The 23,147-nt window shown below is 39.2% G+C and overlaps 1 protein-coding gene across 8 annotated transcripts in view; it reads right to left on the bottom strand.

Moving 5' to 3' along the window:
• The window catches only part of map4k5 (mitogen-activated protein kinase kinase kinase kinase 5), a 35,545-nt gene that overhangs the window by 4,910 nt on the left and 7,488 nt on the right, over positions 1–23,147 (bottom strand). For 2 of the 8 annotated variants that reach the window (XM_072678240.1, XM_072678241.1), the window contains exons 4-31: positions 19,325–19,415; positions 18,964–19,028; positions 17,923–17,978; positions 17,492–17,539; positions 17,112–17,154; positions 16,943–17,015; positions 16,685–16,816; positions 16,467–16,529; positions 16,250–16,331; positions 15,805–15,921; positions 14,539–14,617; positions 12,814–12,882; positions 10,823–10,906; positions 9,671–9,729; positions 9,280–9,347; positions 8,289–8,333; positions 8,122–8,164; positions 7,788–7,992; positions 7,145–7,236; positions 6,642–6,683; positions 6,444–6,528; positions 6,286–6,365; positions 5,674–5,734; positions 4,698–4,812; positions 2,119–2,177; positions 1,460–1,563; positions 1,115–1,292; positions 33–101 (exon numbers count right to left, since the gene is read on the bottom strand). In XM_072678240.1, coding sequence (XP_072534341.1) covers positions 33–101; positions 1,115–1,292; positions 1,460–1,563; positions 2,119–2,177; positions 4,698–4,812; positions 5,674–5,734; positions 6,286–6,365; positions 6,444–6,528; positions 6,642–6,683; positions 7,145–7,236; positions 7,788–7,992; positions 8,122–8,164; positions 8,289–8,333; positions 9,280–9,347; positions 9,671–9,729; positions 10,823–10,906; positions 12,814–12,882; positions 14,539–14,617; positions 15,805–15,921; positions 16,250–16,331; positions 16,467–16,529; positions 16,685–16,816; positions 16,943–17,015; positions 17,112–17,154; positions 17,492–17,539; positions 17,923–17,978; positions 18,964–19,028; positions 19,325–19,415 — 2,307 coding nt within the window. The remainder of the gene's footprint in view (positions 1–32; positions 102–1,114; positions 1,293–1,459; positions 1,564–2,118; positions 2,178–4,697; positions 4,813–5,673; positions 5,735–6,285; positions 6,366–6,443; positions 6,529–6,641; positions 6,684–7,144; positions 7,237–7,787; positions 7,993–8,121; positions 8,165–8,288; positions 8,334–9,279; positions 9,348–9,670; positions 9,730–10,822; positions 10,907–12,813; positions 12,883–14,538; positions 14,618–15,804; positions 15,922–16,249; positions 16,332–16,466; positions 16,530–16,684; positions 16,817–16,942; positions 17,016–17,111; positions 17,155–17,491; positions 17,540–17,922; positions 17,979–18,963; positions 19,029–19,324; positions 19,416–23,147) is intronic. The other 6 variants (XM_072678243.1, XM_072678242.1, XM_072678244.1 and 3 more) reach the window with 6 other exon arrangements.

Here is a 23,147-nt window from a genome sequence, read left to right as displayed (position 1 = left end):
GATAAATACTTTAGCCAGAATGTCATACTTACGATCTAGGCACACAAGCACAGTGTCTCTCTCCAACTGAGTGACATGGATCGCATCAACCTGATTAGCAGCTATCAGGGAAAGAAAAGAAATAGGAAGGTCCAAATAAGATTACACATTATTATAATGACCGGTAACAAGCCTGCAACCATAAAGCTTACTCATCTAACAAAACTAAACAAAAACGTTTTACAAATGTTTTACAAATCAATATTCTTTTGAATCACCTTAATAATTAATACATTATCTCTTTAGCTGTCTCACAATGACTGTTCAGTCATAGTAAGAGGATGCGGTTTTGTTTTACAGGAGACTGAGAAAGTTCTGCAGAAGGATGCTATAAAGACACTTTTGCTGTGTTGGGCCGAACTGAAAATGAAGAAGTGAGCTCAGGCTGCGAGAGCATGATCTACAGGACAACAAGCTGTTCGAATGACATGCTCGTAACCCTCTAGTTACTTCTATGCAGGCCTTTTTCCATCCACTCAGAGGGTTTAAGACACTTAAAGATTCTTTGACGCATGCAGACTGATTGTTCCCAGAGAAGAACACGGTGACACGAGAAGAACATGGTGTGCTCATCTTTAAGTTGTTGGAGCCACCAGAGTGGAGTCTTTCACGGTCATGAGCTGAATAACAAGATGTTAATTAGACACTGCTGATGCTGCCATATTGGTAGATTCCAACCAAAGGGTTTATATCTAGTCAACAGTATTATGTTTTAAAGACCGATCGTAGAACTATGGATAATATAGTGAATAAAAATGCATGTATGTTTGATCATTTTGGCTTATATAATTAGCATAAAGGTATACAATTATAATATAAAATATAAAAGGTATAACTGCTTTGACCATGTCTGCCTTAGTTTACAGAGAGAAAGACACTAAAGGGCGCTTTTAAACCCTCACCTTGCTTCTCTCTTTCTTCTATGTGAATGTGTCAACCTGTTGTTCATTTTACTCTATTTTTATATAATATTTTTATGTGTATTGTACTGCGGTTATGTGCCCTACTTATTGCTTCACATCTAGGAAAAAAATTAAGTATTTTAAACGTATAAAATGAGCAGTGCATTGAGTACCTGAACCGATCTCAGTAAACCAGGACGAACAAGAGTTGAGGTTAATGGTTTCGAAGCGAACAACTTGGCCAGGCTCAGTGCCCTGACTGACAGCCACACACACCATGGGGTACTCCTGCTCCGGCACTACCAACATCTCAAATACACGCAGAGGACTCGGCAAGGGAAAATCAAAGTGCTGAAAGACAGAAATAAAAACAGAAGGAGAGAGTCTTAACAACTGTATCTCACAATATTCTACAAGTGATTTATTTTCACAAATAAGACGTGTGTGTGTATGGGTTGTGTGTATCAGTGGGTATGACCGTGATGAATGTGAGTGCATAAACGTGCATGTTTACTAACCTTTATAAGCATGAATCTCTGCATGGGCTCGTACCATTGTAGAAGAACAATGCCATACTGCAGTGCTCCACACAGGTACTTATGACCCGTATATGGATTACGCACTAAGAGAAGGAAAGAAGGAAGGGAGAAAAATTCACATTCACAAATTCTGAACATGGGGTGACATGCAGTCACAGTTGGTTCTTCTACTCATTTGTAGCTGCAAGGGTATATGGTTGGATGTTTATATACACTCATCATGGGCATGAATGTCATAGCAATACTGAGCTTTCAATTAGTTCTTTGAACCTTGAGAGTACAACATTCATCAATAATAAATAACTGGGTGAACAAGCTTTGATGTTTTAGAGTTTTATGAAATGAACACAGGCTTAAAACATACATAAGGTACACATAATATTTGGCTAAATGTTTCTTAGGAAGTCTTTTGGTAGCTGCCATCAAGCTTCTGCCAGATTACTGGTTAGATATTTGACCACTCCTTCTGGCAGCGTTGGCAGTTCAACCGCCTGGCTGAAGGTTTGAAGGTTAAAACTAAATAAAATATTATTTCTTTTTTATTTACTTTTAAAAGTACATTCAAGAATCATTCATGAACGATAAATTAAAGGGTGTGAGATGCATATGCGCATTAGGAAAATGTTTACTTGTCTCACCTATGCAGCACTTGTGACAGCCCTTTGTATCAGGGATTTTGGTGGTCAGGGCAAACCTCCTGTTCACAAGCAACACAAAAACAACAAATCATTAATTTTCATCTATATCACTGTAAACAGACCACAAAGAAACACAGACAAAGAAGTCTAAAGGTGAAGAAGACATATTAGGTTATGGCAATGCTGACCATGTAAGTCCATGTAGTATTTCATCAGGAAAAACTGTTTGTGTGTACCTGGGAGATACTATGCAAAGCTGACATCATGGGTTAGTCAGTGTTAACACTGGGTTCAACCTAAGGTAGATGTAAGTTGAGCTTAAATGTCTTTGGGTTTAACTCAGGATTACCCTGGCTTAATTACACTGGCGGGTTAATGTATTTGGGCACTAATATGTTTAAGAGCACCACAATATCCAAGGTGAGAGGTGGAAAGGTACAGGGTCTTCATTACCCAGAGAGCACAGCAGAGGATGTTCTTCCAGAGACAGCTAAAGAAAACCAACCTGCCTATACAGCAACCATAGATTCCATCCTCACATTATCCATAACCATACATTTCAGAACAGTTACAGGAATCAGGAAAAGTCTAATGCATAAGCAGGACAGCAGAGAGGAGATATTGGGTGCACTCCAACACTTTAGGACATACACTATATGGACAAAGGTATTAGAACACACCTCACTGAATTCAGCAGTTTCCTTAAATCCCATAAAATCAAGCGCCTAGCCATGCAGTCTACCTTTACAAACATTCCACAATCAACTGTGAGGTACAATTGAAAAGTGGAAGTGTTTTGGAAGTTTTGGAACCACAGCAACTTAGCTATGAAGTGCCAGGCCACAGCAAGTTGCAAAGCTGAGGTGCTAAGGCTCTGCTGACTCAAGAACTGCCGACTCAGTAACAGAAGAGTTCCAAAACTGCTTTGGCATCAACATCGGCACAAAAACTGTACTGGGAGCCTAATGGCATGGATCTATGACTGAGCAGAAGCATGCAAGCTTTGCTTCACTAAGCACAATGTCAAGCATCAGTTGGATTGGTGTAAAGAACACCACCACTGAACTCTGGAGCAATGAACACACATTCTGTGGAGTGACCAATCACGTTTCTCTATCAGATCAGATCTATGTGCCAAATGTAAAGTTGGAGGGACAATGCTTTGTTAAATACTTTTGCCTTTGGAAAAAAATATTCATATCACTCTGACATTGTAAAAAAATAGCAGACTTTGTTTCTTCTGACTCTGCAAAACTAAGAAAATTTGTGCTTGGTATATTATTTCTTTGTTGTAACAATGCTTCTTGGCAATAATTCGTATACTGTTGGAAAGCCTGTTAATTTCCCCTTTAAAAGGTGCCATTTTCGTAAGAAACATGCATTTGTGGGATGAACATGAAAAATTCCAAATCCTCTGCCAATACCAAACTGCTTATTCTGCCATTGCCTCGTTTGGTGGACTGGATGATTAAAGTTTGAAGAAACAAGACAGACAATTTAACAATTAATTAATTTAACAAACAGGAGCATCAGTAGCGTGTGGAAGAACCATACACAGCCACAATAGCCTGGCACCTCATGCTGGTCATCAGCCTGGTCACACACTGCTGTGGGATGGCATACCATTTTTCAACCAGCATTTGTCACAAGTCAGCCAACGTGGTTGCGTTGGTCACTCTGGCATGAACAGCACGCCTCAACCGATCCCACAAGTGTTCAATGAAGTTGAGGACAGGACTGCTGGCATTCCATCCTCTCCACTCCCAAATTCTGGAGGCAGTCTCTGATAAACCATATACAAGATATGGGACTGCCACTGGCTGCAGAATTTCTGCATTGAGATTGAGCCTCCAATGATGACAAACCTTGTTTTTCCAGTGAGGGAGATGCCGCCTCACACAATCACACTGCCTCCACCAAAAGATGATACTCTATCGGTGCAGCAATCAGAATAGCATTTTCAGCATCTTCTCCACACTTTAACTCCTACAATCCAACTGCTGTAGGCAGAATCTGGAATCATCAGTGAACATAGCGTTCCTCCACATGTTCAAGTTTCAGTGCACATGTTGCCGACACCTGTGCAAATGGGCCTTACAGCGAAGGGCAGTCATGGCAGGCCTCTTGGCAGCCCAATGAGACCGGAGATTGGCTGCGTGCAGTATGTTCTGGATTGTCTAGGCAGAGAGCCGTCGTTGACTGCAAATCTGTAGAAGACAGCCTACAGTACCTAAGTGCTGACAGGGTGAGGAAACGATCTTCTTGGGGTGCCCACTTTGCGGCCTGTCTCTGACATCCCATGTTATATGGAACTTGGTCTTTAATTGGTACTAGGGCTCACTCCAAATAATGCCGCAACTTGGTTTTGCAAAACACCAGCAAAAATCAGGCAAACGTGGCATGCCGATTGTTGGAGCAGACACCTACTGACCACTGTAGCAGGGCGCATGAAATAATCTACCAAACATAACATTACTTTTTGTGCCAAGTTTATTTATATATATATATATATATATTTGTATGTCTTCAAATGTGTATCTGTAGCATAGGAATGCGAGTGTGATTGTGTATGTGCATACCTGGGTAGTATCTTGTCAGGGAATCTGTGCGTTTGAAACTGTGCAGCAAGTCCAGGCTTTTTGAGCTGCTCAAACAGGCCAATCAGATTGTGAGAGTACAGCTGGAAGGTTTTACCTGGGAGAGGAGGTAACAGGGACACATTTGGAACAAAGGAACAGCAAACTGTATTGATTCAATTGCATTTTAGTGGCACCTTTGTTGATTAACAGTCAGAAACAAAGACAGAAAGCTAAGGTAGACACAATAAGGCAGGTTTGTATCTTAAACATGGCTATGTAGAAGAAAAGTAAGAGAAGGGAAAAAGTGATTTCAGATGAGCATTAATGTAATGGGGGGTGTGCTGTTTGCACAGAAAGAATAAATGGTGTGCTTCATATGTGCCCGAGCATGTAAATGTGCTTTTACCTTCTGATTATGGTGATTAGGCGTTAGAAGAGTCAGCAGGGAGTGAGATCAGCCATGATCAGAGAAGTAAAGACAGAGAGAGAGCCAATGGGAGGGAGAAAGAAAGTAATCATGTAGCTACTGCACACTGACGTTCAATACAAAGACAGGAGCAAGAAGCGTGTTTATTACACAATGGCATCATGAATCGTAGAGGACAGGCAGAGTATTAAAGCACTGGAGAAAAACCTATGGAGTCACATTTTACAAACATGTGATCCATATGTACAGCAAACAATCAGCTTCCGTTGTAAGAAACGCATCATAACACATTTAACTTCATGGCACAACAGCGGCTAGGAGTCATTAAAGATGGTTAAGGCGTGGATGCTGTTTTGGTCATAAATTTCAGACATATTTGAGCATATTTGTTTAATATGGTTAATGCTATATAAGCCGAATTCTTTCCTACACCATAGTCTGTGTTAAACATAATGCTTAGACACATTTCTTACAGTTAAACACAAAATAAGTAAAACATTAAATGGGACAGAAAACGCCAAGGTTGTACTCCTATAAAAAGATGCCTACCTGACAATGACATCAGGTTATTATTTATGATGTAGAGCCAGGTACATCTCCGTGGAAACAACTAAAACACAGTCGATACAAACACACACAGAATACACTGAAATAAACAGTGACTGAAACACTGTGCAAAAGCAGTATAAAGCAGCAGCTTCAGAACTAAGCAAACATTCCAACCTGTTTTAAATGTCTCATCAGCCCAGCCTTACAGGGCTCTTTGGAACCAGACGACTAAAATACGCAGAAGGCTTCCTAATACACATACAGAAACGGCTCAAGATGCTTAACACCTCACTGTGATGTGCATGCTAAATAATTGTAGCGCTACTGAGCATTTTTGCATCTTAACACCAAACAATCACCCAAAAAGTGTTCTTTCCTGCCAGCGTTCATATTTCTCTTTCTCTTTTCAATTAACTGAGTAAGTCTTAGTTAGAATTTGTCAAAATGCACATTCCTACTTTAAAGTGAAATATGCATTCTGATATCTGAATTAATACCTTACCCACTGACACATGGCCTGGTGGTTACATACACAACTCCGGTACATACACAGAATCTATAGAGGAATAAATCTATAGAGATACATCAGAAACATCAGAAATCAGGATGTACCTGCTCCATGGTGGCCTCATGCAACTCATTCAGGTTCAGAGTGTAGATCCCGTCCTCTGTCCCAAAGATCAGATACTGATCTAAAACACAAACAATCTAAGTATAAAAACCCAGTGTTTCACTCGCATGCGAGCAATGTAACTCTTTGGAGTAGCTACCTTTAGTATCTGGGTGGATCCAAGAAGTGGCACAATTAACTTTGAGAGGACATCCATCAAACACTTTTGAGAAGCACGCTCCCATCTACACAAAAACACATTCAAGAAAGGTGAGGTCCATAAGTACACCGTAGAACATGCATCACTAATGTGTGTGTGAAGATTTCCCCTCATTCTAAGGGAAAGGGAATCACTCACCAGGACTTTAGGTGTGGGTGGGAGGCCATTTATTGCTGGTTTCTAAGAGAGAAACAACAAACTGTATTAATGTAATGATTAGTCACATTAGTTTCACAGTTTACATTTACACACCAAAAATGCAAGACTGATGATGCTTTAACATCGTAATTTCAAAAGTACTAAATATGCTCTATTAATTATTAGCAATGTTAAGAGTAAAAGCCATGTATTAACATTACTTTTTAGATTTGCAATAAGGGCTCTATTAGAATGATCTGGTCTCACACAGCTCTGCCTCCATCCTGGATGTACAAGGTGGATGTGCATACATACAAGCAGCCATGGAAAGTGTTTAAAACTATGTATCTCAGTAGTAGTTGTGTTAAATAGAATACCACAATGGACCTGTTTATTATACAGTGTTTTAACAAATAACACCTTAACATTAAGATAAACAGCCTTACATATTATCTAAGACAGTGTAAGACTTTAATGACACACATTCTCTTTCTCACACTCACACTCACAGGGAACTCCTTCTTCTCCTTTCTCTGCGGGCGGCCAGGTGGTGATTTAGGAGTGTCCCCATTCACAGTGTCCTCGGACTCTTCTTCTAGAGAGACAGAGATATGAAATGTCACAGATACAAAATAGGAAACTTGTTATGTCTAGCAGTGACAGTCTGATTCCTCTGAGGTGAAGCAGAACAGAAACAGAAGTGCAGGAGTGTCTTACCTCTGGGTTTGGAAACAAGGGGAGCTTAAAAGATGACAAGACAGGCAGACAGGCAAAAGAGAAAGAATGTTTAAAGGAAGAGAACCATGTCCTGAGCCCCCAAACAAATTATAAATCAAATGTTCAGCCAAGAGGAGAAGCAGGAGAAGCAGGAAAAGCACAGATAACACTAACAAAGCAACCCATGAGTGCCTGGATTGGAAGGTACAGATAGACAATAGTATAGATGATCCATTCCTATAGACAACAATTCTATTTCTACAGACAACACAATCTGCTGAGACAGTATCTTATTGTTAAATAAGAGATCAAGAAAAGTAGAACTAGGTTATCATATTAAGTTAAGATAGTTCAGTATAGTAAAATGAGAGGAAAAAAAACAAAACAAAACCCAACGCCACAAAAGTACATATGCACGCATATAAGTACCATGTTCTGTGTGTGAGAGCAGTCCAGGGCTGCTGACACTGGCAGAGAGGTAATCGGGCTGTGTGTGTTCAGCCCTGCTGCCTCTTTCAGGGGTGCTCTGTCTGCGTGGCCCTAGTCCTGGCCCATTATCTGAGCCCGGGAAACGCTTAACTGTCGAGCATCCATCACTCAAACCCAGCTCATCCGACGCACTGTTCAGTCGTGGCTAAGAGGTGAATTAAATAGTACATATTTAGTATTGGTGTAAATATCACATTAACTTTAACCAATAGAAAATCATTACAAATCTCAGTACTTCTATAAACAAATGCACAATCAATCATACCAGGCTTACCTTAGGAGGTAATGGTGGAGGCACTCCCTGTTTGAGAGTAGAGCTAAAGAAGAAAGTTTACAAGAAAGAGTATTGAAACCACAACAACATTGGCATGTATTCTGAAGTTTTGTGTGTTATACATGTCTATAACAGACAATTATCAAAACAATATTTGAATAACATACATCTCCACATCCACAAATGCATCCTCCAGTGGTGCCATATGCCCCCTAAAGCAAAAGAGAGAGAGAGGGATTGAGGAAGGGACAATCAGTGAGGGACAGCTAAAAACACATGATTATTACGGCAGTTCCCCCATATGTAAATGTGTGAGGAATATGAAAGTGTTTGGACAAAAAAATGTTTGGACATTAGAGGGGGGAAAAGGCACACCCAGGCAAATCTAGATGTACTAGCGTGCACTGGACACATTAGAGATGTAACGGTACACTGAAGTCACGGTTTGGTTCACACCGTTGTTTGGACATCATGGTTCAGTATGAGCTACCATAGGCATTCTCCTAAACGCACCACAATTCCTACGATACTGTGCAAATTCTACATTTACCTGCTAACGACTCTGAATTACATTCAAAACTCTTCATCGTTCACCACGTGGAAGCTTCGTCCATAGCCATCGCAATGATTTGGTATGAATACACGTACCGTTATACCCCTAGTGAACATGCATGCACCAAAAGTCTCACAGGTATCCAATTAATACTTTTTCAAAACTTGAAGGATGGGGCATGAATGCCTATGAATGACACTGTATGGAAGTAAAACACAAATACACATGCTGCAGGCTTTACCGTATGAACAACTCCTCCTCAACGCTTTTCAGGAGACTTCTTCAGTGAAGACGAGGAATGGGCGCAACAAAACGGGGGGGAAAAACAAATAACACAGAAACAGAAAAGAAGAAGACCATACAGTCAAAGCAAGGGGAGTGAGAACAGAGACAGACAGACAGACAGACAGACAGACCGACCAAAGCAAGAGAACTCAGCACACAGATGGGATAGGTTAGCCAGTGTTGATGGGCAGAACACATGCACCAAAGAATGGATTTAAGAGAAAATGAGGAGATAAGGAAGCTAGTGGTGTGGTGTTAAGTAGTGATTTTAGGCCTCCGGCAGGTAGTTTACAGTACATCTGAACATTTTCTGAACTTACCTGCTGGAGATGCCACCCTCTGCAAATGGGCTCCATTGCGAGGAGAAATCGCTCTCTTTGGTCACATCCTGCACAGAGCAACATCATACTGTTAAATCCTTAATCTCTCACATGAAATCACAGTGCATGTTACTGTTTGGTTGACAGTAAAGCCAAAGTACAATAACTTTGTACTTCATTACTTCAAATCAGTGTGGTTAAATCAGGAAACTAAAAAAGTGCTGGTATATAGGTTTTAGGGCAGGGTTTTTTGAACTGGGTTCCAGACAGGCCATAGGTCCACAGAGATTAGAGTTCAGCTAGTGAAGGCCTTGCTCTTTAGACACCTCTGCTCTCTTAGCAGCTCTGTGAGCTGAGAGTGGCTGAAATTGAAGGATGTGTACACACTCACCATTTCTGAGTGTGCCTCTGTCTCCTTCCTGAGCGGAGGCTCAAACTGCAGCTTATCAACTGTAACATGAAGCAAAAAATATAATCAGATCAGATAAAATCAGATCAGCAAAATTGAACAATCACTAAAACACGCTCCACATTTGTAGCTTTGGTGTTCAGCAGCTCATAACAACTTTACCAGCAAAGCAACAAGTAGGCTATGATGGAAGATTTCCCTTTTTTTTATTAGAGGCAATAATTTCCATTCAGGATGACCTTAACCCATAATAAATGGAGAACAGGACTGGGGGCGAGGCATACCATTTAAATATTCATACAATCATGAAGGTTAAAAATAATTATCATGGTTTATGACTAATTTATCTTATACATTGTGGTAAATGTAGAACCTTAGAGAACCTATGAACTACAAATAAACTAAAGCTATCCTTGTCTTACATATAAGTCAAAAGAAGGGAAAAAGACTGTGTGGATCTGGAAACCATGTCCTTGCATGAGTTTTCCAAAGTAAGTTGCATGAGTGGCTCAAACACACCAACCAAAAGTCAATCAACTTGTGAATCTAGTGTATTTGAAAAGGAAAATCCGGCAAATCCAGCTGAGAAGCGCTGCATTGTAGAGCACAGCACAGAGAGAAGACAACAGAAGAACCATCACATAACAGCAAACAGGCTCTAGCTCACTTTAGACTCTACTCACAAAGTTATTGGAATAGGTCTTTCAATATAAATGTATCATTGTTTTGTATTAAATAGACATCAACTACATGTTTACAAACTTGCTGTTCTCAAACTAAACACAAATTATGCCATGAGGGTTTATTTATTTATTTATTTTTAAAAAGATCCTGTGTTTTGTCCACCTGACATGTCCATTGTGTAGCCTGTAATCCTATGCTGAATTGACTGACTGACTAATTTATTTACCAGATCAGTGGATGTAGTTATTTAGATATTTTTAGTGGGGGTGTTGGATATCAAAATTGGCTGAAAACCAAATGATATAATGTAATAATTTAAACTGATTATGCTGGATGTAAATCTACATCTGTTTAATTAATATGAAGTCTGGAGTCAGTGCTGTGTCAGTGGCACTGAGAATGGCAGTTCACACTCACGCCACAAGGAGGAAGTAAGAGTTCAGCATTTACCTCTGCCGAGTAGCCATGAGAGAGTCAACACAGTGCTGCACAAGGACAGAACACGCACGCATCTCAAGTGCGTCAGAAAACTTTCTTCATAGCCATTTAAGGTTAGAGACCAGTCACATTATGACCACACTCCCAAACACCCACACATTCACAGAAATGGACAAAAGATAAACAAGAAGATTTGTGAGCCTTCTAGTCATAGACAAGAAACTGTCCAAACAGTAACTGCACAATTTACATATTCAAAGCAATTGGTCTTTGAATGTATTTGCTACTGGCTGGACAGATGTAGAGTGTGTGTAGAAATACTGACTATAACTGGTGTATAACTGAATATTGGTCCAGTATATAGAATATTGGCTCAGGAACTCTGCTTAAATCAGTAATTCCAGTAAATGCAGCTCATTCCTAGAACGACCCCATCTAGATCTATATTTGGATTAATCAATTCCAAGCAATTTTCACTGCACTGTTAAATACTCTAAGATTTTTTTTTTTTTTTTACATTTCTTCTTTTTAGGAATTATGTGGTACGCACTCGGTTATGTGATGTGATGTGTGTGTGTGTGTACATTTGTTTCTTTATGTGTGCATTTGCCACAGTTAGGCTTCACATGTGTGTGAGTCTCTGTGAGGATGTGAGAAAGAAACTGTGGCAATAAAGCAGAAGAGGTTTTACAGGCAAGTTCCAGTTTGTGACAACACTATTTTTAAGCCTCTGTAACAGAAGCTATGCTAAACTGACAAAAGTATTGGGACACCTGCTCATTCGTTTCTTCTGAACTAAAGGCTATTAAAAAATAATAATAATAATAAAAGACTGTATCCTGCTTTTGTTTGAGTATCTGTCTCTACTGTCCAGGGAGAGCTATCTACTAGACATTAGAGCACTGCTGTGAGGATGCTGTCTCGCCACCTGGTACGGGAACTGCACTGCTCTTGAGTGAAAAGCTCTGCAGTGGGTGGTGCGCACAGACCAGCACATCACTGGGGTTCAGCTTCCAAACCTTCTGGATTTATACACCAGCCGCTGTCTAGGGAAGTCCAGGAGGATTATTAAGGACTCCACCCACCCAAGCCACGGCCTGTTCTCACAGCTGCCCAGCGGCAGGAGGTACAGAAGCATAACCACCAGCTGGTTCTGAGACAGGTTCTACCCCGCCAAGCAATTAGGCTGCTAAACAGACAGTAGTACAGTGCATCAGTCCAGTCTATCACAAAGCTCTCTCAACTGTCTCTTTACACCTTCACCCCATACAAACGCACTCTGCACCCTGCACTTACTTACTGGAACTGTGACCAGCTGCTTAGTCAGACTGCTTCCACCAAGGACTTCTCCCTACGTATACTACACTTCAAATTCACATCTTATGCAATGTCTATTTGAAAATAGTAATTTATACATTTATTATATAATTGAACTGTTTTTTAACATTGTATGTACAGTGTAAGGTAATATGTGTTTATTCTGCATCTTTATTTATTTTGTATACATGTATGCGTTTTCACTACCGAGACTATGCATCTATGTTTTTCACTCACCTTTACAACTGACATGACATCTGCTATTAGGCATGGTGATAATAGGTTCATGTTTACCTGCTTCACAGAGTTATAGTCTACTGGAAAAACGTCCCTACAGGGACTAGACAAGCTTGTGTGTGCGCATATGCACACTGTCAGCAATGAGTGCAACTTAAAATAGCTGAATGCATTCATTAGAAGGGATGGCCATCAACTATTGGACATGTAAGACTCTACGTTTTAAAGATATTCTTTATAAAGTACATTAGAACACGGCCACATGGAGAAACATGCACATACACACACCCAAAACAAACAAACAAACAAAAAAAACAATACACAAACACAATACCAAGGCATACACACCATTTACACAAGTAGAAAAAAAACACCTCCTACAGCCTCCCTGGCACACATTTACAGGCACACACACCTCCACACAGCCCTTTACTCTAAACTACACTGACCTGGCTCTCCCTTGCACTTTGTCTGATAGGGGCTGTGGGGGGGTGCAGTCAAATCCGTACCATTTGCAGCTACAGGATAAAACCATATGACATACACAGTCAATAGGTGTACATATGCCCCTCTAGTAAAAACACTAAGAAAGCATTCAACATTTCTTCAGAGAAAGATCTGGCACAAACAAAGGTGAAACGAAACCCTGTGTGTGGTGGTACAGCCATTAGCTGAACTGCTACTGTTATAGTCTGTGCCATCCTGTGACACATTTGTGTGACCTCTTGGAAACTGAAGCTGGGTTTCAGTCAATGTAGAGAATATAGAGAACATAGCCTATGGAGTGCTATAAATTCTACATTGTTTGAACCAGACAAGCTTTCCAACTTAAACATACAAAAATATTTGTCGCAGCAAAATAAATATGATAAGTGAAAATGAGATAAGTGAATTATTTTGGGCAAAAAATAATAACAAAACTGACATTGTACATGGGACCACAGTATGTTGTTGTTGCTTGTTTATAGAAACTGTCAATAAGGGTTTCAATAAGGGTTCAATAAGGGTTTCTCTCATTATTTACTGTAGTCTGAATGCTCTACTTCAACCCAGCGGAGTCATTTTAATATTTCAAAACAGTGCTCTATTACGGGCACCGGTAAGCCAAATAAAGAAAATACAGGTGTGAATTATGTGGCTTTTACACATAAGTGTCTGAATGACAGTTAACTCTGAGAAAGAAAAAAGCAGAACAAGTGTACAAGACTAACCAACCTCACGCAACCAAACCCAAACTGTGAGAAGATGTCTATGTGGGACAATTTAACCCTCATTGTCAGAAAGCCAGCTGCAAAGAGATACCTTGCAAAATATTTTAGAAATAATGTTTTAACTTAATAAGAATATGGAAGATAAGGGGTCAACCCTTTGGTATTTGATTCATACAATAGGCATTTGAGGTAGATCATTATCTCTTACAAGCAGCCTGCACATCGTTGCACCAAATGAAAGCAAAAAAGCTTGAAGAAAGAAAGCTTCAACGGTTTGTGACCAATTCAAAATTGGCAATAGTGTCAACAGTTTTAATGATACAACTTACCCCAGATATGGGCTAAATTGTAACAGATGGAGGGGCTAGCTGTAAAAGTGGTAAAAATATGATAAACTGATGCAGTTAATTCAGTACAGTTCTATGCTGTTTGAAGCGTTCTATATTAAAATGATAAAATGTTTTTATTGTATCTGTTCATAAAAACTTCCTAAAAACGGACTCTTTTTTTTTATGAATTTCTTTTTTCCCCTCGTTTTCATCATTTACTACCTAGCTGAGCTTTTTACTTACTTCAGAACAGTGCTCTATAACAGCCACAGGTGTGAATTTTGTGCCTTATATACACAGACACACATTATTGAAAAAATGTGACTTAAGCATATACTTGAATATTAAACAATCTGCCTGAATATCTTTCCAAATGCTGTTGCTTTGGGCATATGAGGAGACCTCCAAAAGCATACTCTATTAGTGTATACTATACTATTGCATGCTCTACTATCTACAATATGGTGGCCTTTAGCCCCTTGTCTCCCGCATTAAGAATAACCGCTCTGATCTGCAATCATTTGACCGTTCTGCAGGTCACTGCCTGAACGGAAATGTTAAGTAATGCTGAGTAAGTACAGCTATGACCAGTAGAGCTAGAGTGGCATTCAGCAGGTGGTTGGTGCTCACTTACAGTTGATCTCTGAGCGCGTTCTCTCAGCTCGAGCGTTCTTGTTGTGGGTAGAACGGATGGTGTGTCGCTCAGCCAGGGGCTAGAGAGTGAGAGAATCAGCAAAAAAGAAAAGCCACAGTTACAGAAGTCAATATTACAGCACTACCCTGCTGACTGGCTGTATGTATAGGACAGTGTTTCGCTGTGTAAATGTCAGTGTGCAAGAGGGGGGGGAGGAAAATAATTGTGTGATCTAGAGGCACACACAGATGTCACTGCCTGTAACCAGCTACTAAACACAGATGGACACAGATGAGCATGGAGTCAAATCATTTACTTATAGCAGAATGTTCATGGATGATGCAGTGTTACACATAAATAAGTTGCTAGTTCAGCTACTAGGTTAAGGACTGCTATGCATTTGAGAAGTTTATTGTGTTTATTAATTATTTTTTTATAATAATATAATATTTTTATTATTAACAAAAAAACAAAAACAAAAAAACATCACACACACACACACACACAGAACACTGACATTTCTTGTGTCCCTTAGGGTGAAAAACACTGGTTTATAAGCTTTCAGGAACGTTACATATTCATATTTATGCTGAATAGGGGGTGTACAGACAAGTTACAGTTTGTTCAACCTTGTGTCGTATAGTTCCCCCAAGGCAGTTGGTACAGTCAAACATGTTAACATTAACATGTTCGATGTGTTCAAACAAGGGCGACACAGTCCTTGCGAGATCCACCATGATTTCATAGTAAAACACTAAAGAAAATTTTTTGGCCATTTTGCTTGCAAACAGAACAGTAAACAGTCAGATAAAGAAACAAAACTAATTGAGAGTCATTGTTTCTGTGAGAACAAAACTAAAGTGACTGCAGCTATACTTGTAAATTCACAATTCCCACAATACCCTGGAAATCCAATCTATCAATCTGGTATACAGATTATGGTTTCCAGGTGGAACCGGTGTCTGTGAAATTTGGTTCTGCAATATGTAAATTCGTACCACCACAAGCGCACTTTACCCATAGTTTACTGTTTACTAGGTTTTTCCCCCCCCTATACAGTTGCATGCACCAATCTGTGACATCTGTACCATACCTGTTCCGTATGAAAACACACACTGTTACAGTAGTGCTGAGTGTCCTTTTGGGGATTTAGAAGACATCGCATTGACATAGCAATGTCAATAATATAGGACCCTACATATTTACGTTCCATCATGAAAATAAATTAGAAATACTTAGCAAATAAACCGGGGAAATACGCCTTACCTCCAGGTCATCCTCGTCTCCCTCAGAATAGTGAGGATGGTTGTCTGGGTTATTCATCTTATCCAGCAGCTCCACCGCAAGTCTACGAGTCAAACCTGTCTGAGCTACAAACACATGCTATACACATGGACAAACACAAACACACACATACAAACAGATCAATTAGAAAAGCAGAACGTGAAAACAGAGCACACAACAAGTTTTCCTACAGACAAAGTACAAAGTACACATCCATGTGTTTATACCTCCCTTTCCACCTAGTATTCAGAGCATACTAAATGCCAGGACATTATTTCCTAATGTCTGATGATAAATGGCTAACCATAATGGCATCATAACACAGTCAATCAGTCAAATCAGTGAGTTTGTTTTTAAGGTCACCAGCCAATGTCTAAATGTGTAAACATTACACCTCAGGAAGCTAGGTAAAAGTGTGTGCTTGTACCGTGAGGAGTTTTTCTGCTGTGGGTCTCTTCTTTGGGTTCTTGGTGAGAGAAACTTTCACAAAGTTTTGGAACTGTGTTGACCTGAATAAAAAGAAGAACGTACAGAAAGTGAGTGGTCTGAGACAAAGAAAGGAGCTGGGAACATAGGACCGTAAGAATATACAGTTTTACTGCTCACAAAACACACATCACATATCTAACACTGTAGATACTCACCATTTAATCTTGTCTTTTAATTTAGGTGGCTGGAAGCTGCTTTTGGACATTAAGAACAAAGCCCTGCAAACACAATGGCACAAGCAGAGGTAGTACAAAAGTACACACACACACACAAAGTCCTTAAATAGTCCCAACAATACTAAAAGTAAATTTATACGTAATCCAATCACAGTCCCAAGCGTGACTGCAGACAGAAAGTGTGTGTTTGTGTGTACCTCATTGGGTGCAGGTCAAACATGGGTGGCTGCAATTCAGCGAGTTCTATCGATGTAATTCCAACTGCCCAGATGTCGCACAACTGATTGTAACCCCCATTCTTCTCTACAGCAGCCACTTCAGGTGCCATCCTATGTACACACACAAATGAACTAGATCACTGGCCAGCTATAATCTCAAGTTTGCAAGCACTTTATGGAGATAAAATCTTCACATTCATTCACAGTTTTGTGTTTTCCTCTCTGTTTGAGACCTACCAGTAGGGGGTGCCAATGAATGATTTCCTCTTGGCTATGGTGGCTGTTATTTTTGCTGCAACTCCAAAGTCAGCTGAAATGAGAAGAGTTTTGGCTTAGATCTCATATCAGTCACACAACTGACTCGTGCATATAGATAATGTGTCTATAATCAGTCACATATTCTCACCTAATTTGACATCTCCGTTGTCAGAAAGCAAGATATTCGCGCCCTATAAACAGCAAAAGGATAAAGATGTTTTGAATGGGAAGAATGTGTATCTTGCAATGGTTTCTACAACTAAAGTATGTTATGCTGAGAATTATAGAGGCTGAATCAACACACACTTCAAAGCAATGAAATGTGACATCACATGCATTTTGGCTACAAGGAAGTTCCTTTAATCTTAAAAGTACTGGAAGCCGGCATGTGTGTGTTTGACTGTCAGCTTGCTTACCAAGAAGAGGAAGCAGGAAAGAGTAACAGAGGCACAGTAACTCTGACCAGTTCTGATAACACATACGCACACACAGAGCACACAGAAAAGGAGCAGTCCAGAAAACAGGTACCTTGATATCTCTGTGCATCTTTCCTTTAGAATGGAGATAACTCAGTCCCTAAACAGAAACAGACAAAACCATCAAGAGAGTGACTCCTATAGGCAAGAATGTCAATTAAGGGATATTTCCTTTTTGGCAAATGACTAAAAACATGATCACGTTGTTGGTAGAGCTTAGCTAACTGGAGACCTATCATGGTGTGCCAAGGGGGGTTGGGGGTATTTGATAAAAAAAATTTAATAAAATAAAAAACATATCACAGCTGACTTCTGCTGTCTTTTACACATTCAAATGTATTTGTTCTTGCCAAATGTATCAAAATGCTGGATTAAAAAAATATATCCTTATGTTACTTGAGCATGTTAACCATTAAGCGTAATCTCAAATAGCTTCTTTTTGTATCATTGTTTTCTTTTTGTAAAAGGGGAAAACAGCCTTACCTGTAATGTCTCTCTGCACACATAAGCAATCTGAAGTTCAGATAGAGGACCTGTAACTGTGTATGCAAATAAAAACACAAACACACGAACAGAGCTTAAAATGAGTGTGAACGTTCACAATCATTTATCTATACGTGAACAGAGTATCATCGAAGGAATGTCATGGACAACTGTCATTATACTAACCACATTAGAAAGAACACCTGTGTGAAGTACTAAAAGTCATTTTGATAGGTCTCTGAGCTCTATGCTTAGTGATCTTACAGCTGGCAGTGTGGACTAATCAGTGTTGAGCTCTCTGAATAAATTAGGCAATGATAAGGACCACTAGCAGTCACTAGGAGGTCTCAAAACAACCATGCAGCGATTAGGAGTTCTGAGCAGAGGCCTGCAAAGACTGCATCATACAAATTTACACAACTGTTTCGGCCAAAAAGACACATTTTATATACACCAAAGTGTTATGCAAGTCTTTACATAAGCATTTTTTTAGAGGTTATAGATTGATCATAACTACACCAAACTACTACTTAACTACAATAAGCTACCCCACACACAGCTATGGTTGCAGTAAAAAGAATGGCAATAGTTTTTGTACTATTTTGAGAGATAACATTAAAATCAATTGACTTATGGAAGAAAATCAGCATATTATTCTGTAACAAAAATGATTGTTATCTAAATCTGAAATACTAAAAAAAAAAAAGAAAAAAAGAAGCAGCCCCACACCTTAATTAGCAATCTTATTTATTCATCTATTTATCAAAAGGGAGACTTTTTATATATACTTCCATAACACAAAGTTTTGTTTATGGTAGAGCATATTTCAATCAAATTTACTTATGTTAAATTAAAAAAAAACAAAAAAAACTTTCATTTTCATTCCTTTCAAGGGCTTTGTACCTGATGATGATGATCATCAGAAGAAAAAGAATTGTGAAATAATGTATACTGTGATACCGTACAACCATGATATTTTCTAAGACTTATCATACCCTTAAAATCTCATCCTCAGCACACACACATACACACAGTTTATACCATGATAGATGTCCTGCAGTGAACCTCCTCCACAGTACTCCATACAGATCCACAACTTCTCACGACTGGAAAGAGAGCCATAAATAGAAAAATGATTAATAATCTATTTTCATGTATAAACATTTTATCACCCCATATGAATTGTAACTTCAATTCATATGGGTTGCTGCTGTTTTTGTTATTCAGCATCAACATCTAAATAAAACCTCTAAAGAAAAGAAAGACAGCTCTGTGAAAATAGTATGATCTTAACTTAAGAAACAAGGACACATAACAGGTTTCTTTGAATCTGTGCCACTTCCTGTGGATATTACTGCAAACAATTCAGCACCCACACAAACTGTCTGCATTTTGACCATACCAGAGGTAGCTACCGAAGTAGGCCACTATGTTGTGATGAGTGCATTCTTTCACCATAAAGATTTCCTGCTGGATGATTGAGAAGTCATCTCCTAAAAAAAAGTGCAAGAGATGGACGCAGCTCAGTCAAACAGTTGATGTTACAGAAGAGAGTCAGCCTCAAATGTTCCCAAAAAAACATCACAACTCAACAAATGACAGTTAACCCTGGGTCAAGGGAACAGCAAGCAAGCTGAGCTAGAGAGCGTAGCCAGAAAATCCACAGTGAATTGGCTCAGTTTATTAAAGTAAACTGAGTGAGCTAAACATGAAGAAAGTCTGCCAGCGGATCTAGTGAGTAAGTAAAGGGCTTCAGAATGAGTAGATGCTCGTAGACAAAGCAAGTGGACTATTTACAATGCATTACATCTACCGCACTTTGAGTACATGCAGAAAAAGAGTTAAGAATGTCTTAAATCCAGGCTAAATGATTGAACAACAGTCTAAATCTAGTTGGACAACAAGTGGTTGGTTTACAAACACAAACAATTACGCATGAACACGCCCAGTGTGTGAGCTTAACAGTACTATTTACAGCTTAAGTGCCACAGTAAATCTGCTTTAGAGCAAAATGTGGTCTGAGAATAGTGCCAAGACTCTTTTAGCTATAAATCCACCTGATCAGCTTTTCCTTTTACAATACAGGCTAGGGCTAACATAGCCTGTAGAGGATTTAACACCTGAAAATGGCATATGACACTATGCTAATGAAGCACACCACAGTTCCGGGTACACCCAGATAAATACAGATTTTCATAGTTGATATAGGAGCACCATGACCTCAGCTATGTTCGCTGCTCTGCCACAGAAATGCAGCCTGGATGATCTAGAGTGTCAGAATAACAAAGAAACAAAATACCATTCGCCTGGCGTGCTCATTCTGATCTACAAACTCACAGCCCTGACCACTTCCGCTTTCTTCAGAGTCAACAAGCTGTGCATCCTATGTGTACCAGAGACTGAGAACGTGTGTGGTGTGCATGTGTGAAAGCATGCGGCACATATAGCGGCCCTATTTGCAATGCTGAACAACAGATACAGGCAAGTGATCTTTTGTGTGAAACCCTCCACTGCCCTTTAAAAGTTACAGCAGATATGACAATCAAGAGTAATTTAAGCATTGCGATTCTTAACTGACACATACATACAAGACACTTATAAACAGCACTCTACTCCGCTGTGATTAACACCTAAATAGATGCTTGAAACCAAAAGACTCAAAAGGTGTTAAACACAGCAAATTAATATGCAAAAGAAAAAAATAAGTGACAAATCAGTATCAATGGGTATGAATCTTCAGCTGTTATTATCAGAAAAGGCTGGATTGGATATGGGAGGACAACAAAAAAACATTTTATTTGTGAGATTTAATCCAATTTAATAAGACAACTAGCCAGAAAAGAAACACACTCATGCAGTACGATGCCATTTTGTTAGCTGTGCACTACTTCCTGTGGGGTAGAAGAGTGTTAGCCAAATCTTGGATGCATCTCTCAGTGAAGTACTGCAAATTGAGACAATGTTTACATATTAACGTTTATTATTTAAATGTTTACAGATACCTCTGCATCTGCATTCTACGAATAATGCCCAGCAGTCGATGGCAATAACGTACAGAAGAGCATGTCAGGGGGAATATATACATATCCCTTTGATTAGATATTTAAATGTATACAATAACAGACAGCATTATTGTAAGCGTCTCATAAGCCAACACTCCAAATGCAGGCACTCTGCAGTGCAGTAAGCCAATGATCTCATAAATGTTTGTATATGTAAAAGATGCTGATTTAGAAAAGTATATTTAAGTTCAGCTGTTTAGCTGTTTGGCTAAGCAGTCCTACAGACTGCAGCTACAAGCGCAGTCTTATTTGCACAGTGTGGGCCTGGCACGCAAGTCACTGGTATATTATAAAAGTGTCACAAACATATGCAAACAATAAACCTATGCACCTTTTGCACACAACCACTATTAGAACTATGAAGACCACATGCTTTTCAGAATGTCAGATATTTATGAGTATGGATCCAGGGCACTTTACAGGGTTTGAGAAAATTATCTTCCAAAAAAAAATAATATAAATTTTATCTGCTCCATTTATCATACAGGACCGCACTGCATTTCTATAATTACACATTGACCCCACTGGACCACCACAGAGCATATATTATTAGGATGGTGCGTTATTCTCAGCACTGCAGTGACACCCTGACATGGTGGTGGGCAAGCGGATTGAGTGGATCCAACATGATCTACCACGCTAATACTACCTGCTTTGTGGTGGTCCTGCCCATTGAAAAACAGGGTGAAAGGAGGCAAACAAAGTATGCAAAGAAGCAGATGTACTATAGCCTGTAATTATAGAGCGACAAGGTGCCACTATATAATAAGTCAATGATGATCAAACAGGAATTCATATGACTGTATATTTGAGAACTTGACAAACAAACTCAAATTTAATTTCGGCAAGTTGACCCTAATTGTTGTGGCCGGTACAAAATAGGAGAGAAATGTAGTGTTGTGTCATCTCTATGTAAAAGTGGAATTAGAAGTTTTAAACATTTAAGCACTGGTGTTGTGCTCAAAAAAGAACTATGCAACTGAATGCAACTACATGCATTCAGAAACAAGTAAATGAGACGTGTGTAATAAACCTGTGTAAAAGCAGGAAAACAACCCAAAAACTAAAATGCTTCAATTCAAATAATAGTATTTATTTTTTATTTATAAACAGCACTAGGTAATGGCTCTGTGCATGACTTCAGCCATTTTTAGCTCCAGTCATGGTCAACTAAATAGTCATACAAAGCTACAGTAAAACAATTAGCTGCAGTAGACTCAGCCTTGGTTATGAAAAAGGTTTCTAAATGTTTTCACAGACCAAAGTTGTTGAATGTATAAGGGTGTTTAAGATTAGAACAACACATAAAAGTGGTTTTAAATTAAACAAACTGTCGACGGCCTACCACAGCCAAAACTAGCCCGATAACCAATCACTTGACGAGAAAACCTATAGCCACTATTCTGGACGATGGGGCGCCAGAAATGACAAAACTACCGTAACTGTAGTCTTGTCAGGTTGGGTACATTTTTGTAGAGAAGCTTTTGTTCTTTTAGTTTCAAAATACACTAATTGCATGTCTGCATGCTACTTCAGAATTTCCACTAAATTCGAGAATAAGAGAAAATGATAATATGAATGTTTAAGTGCTTTGGGCTTGATGGGACATCTATTTATCTAATTACTTCATTTTTAAGCATATTTACTTGTGTAGGGGATACCATAAATGCAACAAATCACATACTAGAGGTATCCATAAAAGTGGAAAATATTTGTTTTGGAGTCGCACTGCTGACTCCAAAAAAAAAAAAAAGTATGTTAGTTTTCAGCATGCTGGATTTGACACTTTGCCCATCGCTTGTGCTCTACTGGGTCCATAATGTTGCCAGTGCGTTGACCCCAATGATCACCACCTGAGTAATTCAAAGGCAGAGGCTCAGCTCTTTTATTAGTTCTGACAGTCCATCTTTATCAAAAACAAAGATTTTGATTTTTTTGACATCCAGGTTGCAGTAGTCTTCACGCACTTAGCAACTTCCATAACTGTTTTTTTTGGTAAGGCTAACACAGACACATGACAAATTAATTTAAGACATGGCTAAGATTTCATACCTATAGCTTTTTACAAGGCAACAACAGGCTCCATCCATGACCATACCCTCCCAATTGAACCCAGGATACTTGTGTACAGAGATTACAGAGAGTCTAACAGCCTTTGAGCAT

This window comes from Salminus brasiliensis, chromosome 4 (assembly GCF_030463535.1).
Source record: "Salminus brasiliensis chromosome 4, fSalBra1.hap2, whole genome shotgun sequence".
In the NCBI taxonomy this organism is placed as follows: Eukaryota; Metazoa; Chordata; class Actinopteri; order Characiformes; family Bryconidae; genus Salminus; species Salminus brasiliensis.
Note: the sequence above shows the minus strand (reverse complement) of the source record. Positions and strands in the feature narration are given on the sequence as shown.